Source organism: Babylonia areolata, chromosome 27 (genome assembly GCF_041734735.1).
Source record: "Babylonia areolata isolate BAREFJ2019XMU chromosome 27, ASM4173473v1, whole genome shotgun sequence".
NCBI lineage: Eukaryota > Metazoa > Mollusca > Gastropoda > Neogastropoda > Buccinidae > Babylonia > Babylonia areolata.
The window spans coordinates 3,447,472-3,452,471 of NC_134902.1; the positions used below are offsets into that span (position 1 = coordinate 3,447,472).

Below are 5,000 nucleotides of genomic sequence, written 5' to 3' on the forward strand. Positions count from 1 at the left end.
CCCCCCTTCCCCAAAAGCCCCCTTCCCCACCCCCCAAGTACGCCGTGACGTTCCCAAACATCGAAAAGCGTGTCTTCATGCTTAACTCATTAGTTACCGCCGGCCACGAACCCCCCACGCCCCCCCCCCCCTCCCGCGTGACGCGTCACGTCCACTAAAAACAGTCCCCGGCGTGGCCGTGAGTTAACCCATCAACGCCAGGTGACGGAGGAGATGTTAATCACCCGGCCTGTCGATGCAGTTATTGCGTTCAGCGGCCGCGAGAGTCTCGCGGGTCCGGGGGTGGTGGTGGTGGTGGTGGTTTCCATGCTTTTATTATTGTCGAGACACGGCGTGGACATGGAGGTTTTTTTGTTTTGCAAAGCGCCCTCCCCCCCCCCCCAACACACACACACACACCCTCCCCTTGGAGCCACAACGTCACGACAGCTGTGCACTTTTCGCGCCGACAGTATGGTGGTGACGATTGTTGGGGGACGGGGGGGGGGGGGGGGGCATTGGTGAAGGGGGGAGGGGAATGGAGGAAGGGGGTGGGAGGGTACGCAACACATGTAATCATTCGCGCGCACGCAGACATGCACACACACAGACAGACAGACAGACCCCCCCCCCCCCCCACCCCCCCCCATCCCCCGCCCCACACACACGCACGCAAGATAAAGGGGAATTAGGAAGAGAACGGAACAAATATAACTGAGAAGAAGATGTGGAATTTGGAGAGGTCATAGCCTTTCACCAAAAGACTCAGCTGTAAAATGAATTCCCCGTCACGGTGGAGAAACCATCCACCATACAGCTATCACTTTGCAGTTGGCCTGAACTACAAGCTTATGTCAATCTTCTAACAGCCGAAAGGTGATATAGTATCTTAGCTTAGTTTAGTATAACGTCTTTTCACTGTTTAGTGATATTAGACGGGTACCACCCCCACCCCCCACCACTCCCCCCCAAAAAAAGAAAAAAGTATGTGTGCATAGGAGATGAGGCGTGAGGTACATGAGAAGAGGTGATGGGGATGACTGTAGCGATTAGTGTAAAACGAAGACCTATGGAGGACTGTACTAACAGTGAATTATAACATGAACCTTCTTCTTCTTCTGCGTTCACTCGTATGCACACGAGTCGGCTTTTACGTCTATGACCGTTTTTACCCCGCCATGTAGGCAGCCATACTCCGTTTTCGGGGGTGTGCATGCTGGGTATGATGTTCTTGTTCCCATAACCCACCGAACGCTGACATGGATTACAGGATCTTTAACGTGCGTATTTGATCTTCTGCTTGCATATACACACGAAGGGGGTTCAGGCACTAAGCAGGTCTGCACATATGTTGACCTGGGAGATCGTAAAAATCTCCACCCTTTACCCACCAGGCGCCGTCACCGTGATTCGAACCCGGGACCCTCAGATTGACAGTCCAACGCTTTAACCACTCGGCTATTGCGCCCGTCACAACATGAACCATAACAGTGAGTTAAACATCCACATAACAGTAAAAAAAAAAAAAAAAAAAAAATAAAAAAAGCATGCTAATGATAACAAAAATGTGATCAGTCAAAGGTAGAAACCAACTGGACTTGACTGGGAGACAGACTAAATCATTTAAGAAAGCTGCATATAGTATCTGCTTATCATTATGTGTCTGCATGATACATGGTTTGATTATCGCTACTGAGGACTGCCACTGACTGGACGGAATAAAACATTCACTATCCGGAAATCCGGAAGAACTCGGAAGACCTTTATTTGGTATGAGAGGAAATAAGTTTTCTCTGTGTTTAATCCAAATTTGATCATAGAAATCATTTCCAAAGAAAATGAAGTGGTTTAAAGCTTACCAGGGACACACGCAGCACACGCACGCGTGCCCACACACATACACACGCGTGCACGCACGTGCACTCACACACAACACACACACACACACATGTATACACACACTCATATAACCAAAACACAGGGTTATTACATAAACTAATGTTGTGTGCGTGTATGTGGTGTGTGTGTGTGTGTGCACGCGCGTGCGTGCGTGCGTATGTATATATGTATACGTGCATGAGCGTGTGCGTGTCAGTGTGTATGCTTGAGTGCTTGTGTGTGTATGTGTGTGCGTGCGTATGCGCGATCATGTGTCTGTGTGGGTTTTTGTGTGTGTGTATGCGTATGTCTGTGTCTTGTGTGTTTTCTGTGTCTTAGTATATGTGTGTGTATGCATGTGTGTGTTTGTTTTGTGTGTGTGTGTGTGCGCGCGCGTGTGTGTGTGTTTATATGTGTGTGTGTGTGCGCGTGTGAGTGTGTGTGTGTGCACGCGCGCGCGTGTGTGTGTGTTAATGGTAACATTGATTGGCGAAGTGTGGCAGAAGAGAAAACAGTGGTGCACGTGTGCAGGGTGGCTGAGAGCAGTTATTGTAGTGGTCGTGATAGCTCCGCTCCAGTGTTTGAGTGATCAATACACCACGCTGGTTTATGAATTAATAACGGCATGATAGCCAATAGGCAGACAGAGAGAGAGAGAGGACCGAGAGAGAGAGAGAGAGGGAGGGAGAGACAGACAGACAGACACACAGAGAGATAAAGGGGGCGGGTGTGTAAAACCCATTTCTTTCGTTTGTGTGTGTGTGTGTGTGTGTGGGGGGGGGGGTGATGGTGAGAGAGAGAGAGAGACCCGTTTGTGTGTGCATGTGTGTGGGTAGATGTGTGTGCGCGTATTTATATCTGCGTGTGCGTGCACGCGCGCTTGCGTGCTTGCATTGCATGTGCGCGTGCGCGCCTAAGAGGGGAAAGAGAGAAGAAAGAGTAAGAAGAAGGCAGGGATGCAGACTAGAGTGATTCAGTTCAAGCTGTGGTGGGTGGGTGGCAGAGGCTGAAGAGGTGGGTGATGGATACCGCCATTAAAGAGGGCAGTGTTACGGATCAAGGTGACTCTGAATTAGCAATGCAATCACAGCCTTTAACTCTTTCCACACGAACGGCGAAAGAGACGACGTTAACAGCGTTTCACCCCAATTACCATCATCAAAATATTGCAAGCGGAAGGCTCTTGTATAAACTGAAGACGTGAATGTTGACAAAGAATACCACAATTCTGACGACGGAAGCTAAAGGTTGGGTCATTCAGACACCCACTGGACATCCGAGGGGTCTGTGTAGAGGAGAAGAGAGGCCGTACTGAGTTAACAAACTCTTGATCTGTTGTGAATGAAAGAAAGGTGGAGGAAGGGATGGATGGGAAGGAGGGAGGAAAGAGAGAGAGAGAGAGAGAGAGGGAGGGAGATACACACAGACAGACAGACAGACGGACAGAGAAGGAAGGTAGGAAGGAATGAAAGACAATGAAAGGAAGATCAACACTGATTAACCCTTTCCGTACGAACGACAAAAGAGGCGACGTTGACAGTGTTTTATCGCTGCTGACATCATTAACATGTTGCATGCGGAAGGTTCTCACATTGGAGAGGTAGAGGAAGACAAAGAACACCGACAAAAGCTAAACATAGGCGCCGTCGTTTAGACACCCACTCGACAAACTGAATCTCCGAGGGAGACGACTGGCCGTCCGCAGTGAGTTAACACTCGAAGCCGTGCATGAAACTCTTTCCTCCAAAACTGCTCCAAGTTAATCGCTTCAATCCTGGTGCAATGAAAAAGAAATTCAAGAATCAACTAGCTTAGTAAATAGAAGAAAAAAAACACCAGTAACCTTCCGTTGTGATTATTTTTCGTTCCATTCATCAAAGAAAAGGAAAAGATTGATCACAACTGCTTCAGTCGCTTCTATCTTAAACCTATGGGGAGAAATTGTAGAATCAATTGGGTGTTTACATAACTAGGAACCTCTATGACCTTCTTCAAAGGGGAAGGGTGGGGGGGGGGATTAGGTAGTTACAGGCATAAATGAAAAAGGAGGAAAAGATTGAACGCAACGGCTGTATATATTTAACAACATTTACCCGTCCTGATAACGACGAATGACGTCAACTAAATCAAACATTGTAAAGCACAGGACTAAACACACGCATACATATAATTCATACACACGCACACAACCACCACACCCCCCACCCACACACACACCCACATACTCACCACCCACCACCCCACCCCACCCTCCCACACACCCACACCACTCACCCTCTCGACCTCCATGTCGTCCGGCAGGATGAGGAAGTGGGCACCAGGGAACTCTGGCAGGAGGGTCCCTGTCTTGGACGTCAGCGAGTACTTCCTGGTGAAGCCTCCCTGTCAGCACAGCACACCACACGTCTCTCATCACTTACAATATGCTATATGATTTAGACTTAAGAGGCGCAAACAAACTGGGTATCGAACGTACGAATGTGTTTACGTGAACTTGGTTTTGGGTATGTATGGGAATATCAATGAGTAGGGGATGAAATTAGATTTGTGCAAATTCTTCGTCAACGATTGATAGACTGCAGGTGGCAGGAGTGGGAAAACCATATTCAAACGAGTGAAAGATTTGAAATTTATCGAAATTTTACCTCGGATCATATAGTAAAGCGATACCTTTTGTTTGATTTTAACAGACACCTCAGATTTACATTGACCAGATTTAGATTTGGAATCTCTGAAGTAAACACACACAGATATCGTTACAAAGCAACATGTCATTCTGAACAATTGTGCCCATTGTGCAAAGAATCAAGATAGGATGAAGTTCACTTTGTTTTAAAATGCCCTGTGTTGACTGACTTACGAATCCAATTTATTCCCCCAAAATATTATACAAATCCATGCTTGTTTCGGTTATGTTTATTAATGGCATCTAACGATGAAAACATCATACGTAATTTTGCTATGTATCTTTATAAAGCACTGCAATTAAGAGAGACACTCATTTCTTAGATTCACTGATAGTTTGTTGTGAATGACGTTGTATTGTTTATATTACCAATTGCAATGGCACATGTAAAACTGTTATTACCCCCTATTCATATGGGGCTATGGCCTTAATTGAATAAACCATCTTGAATCTTGAA

General features: G+C 46.8%; 1 protein-coding gene across 4 annotated transcripts in view; it reads right to left on the reverse strand.

Moving 5' to 3' along the window:
- The window catches only part of LOC143301499 (DNA-binding protein RFX6-like), a 131,845-nt gene that overhangs the window by 38,269 nt on the left and 88,576 nt on the right, over positions 1–5,000 (reverse strand). For all 4 annotated transcript variants that reach the window (XM_076615822.1, XM_076615820.1, XM_076615821.1 and 1 more), the window contains one exon: positions 4,132–4,239. In XM_076615822.1, coding sequence (XP_076471937.1) covers positions 4,132–4,239 — 108 coding nt within the window. The remainder of the gene's footprint in view (positions 1–4,131; positions 4,240–5,000) is intronic.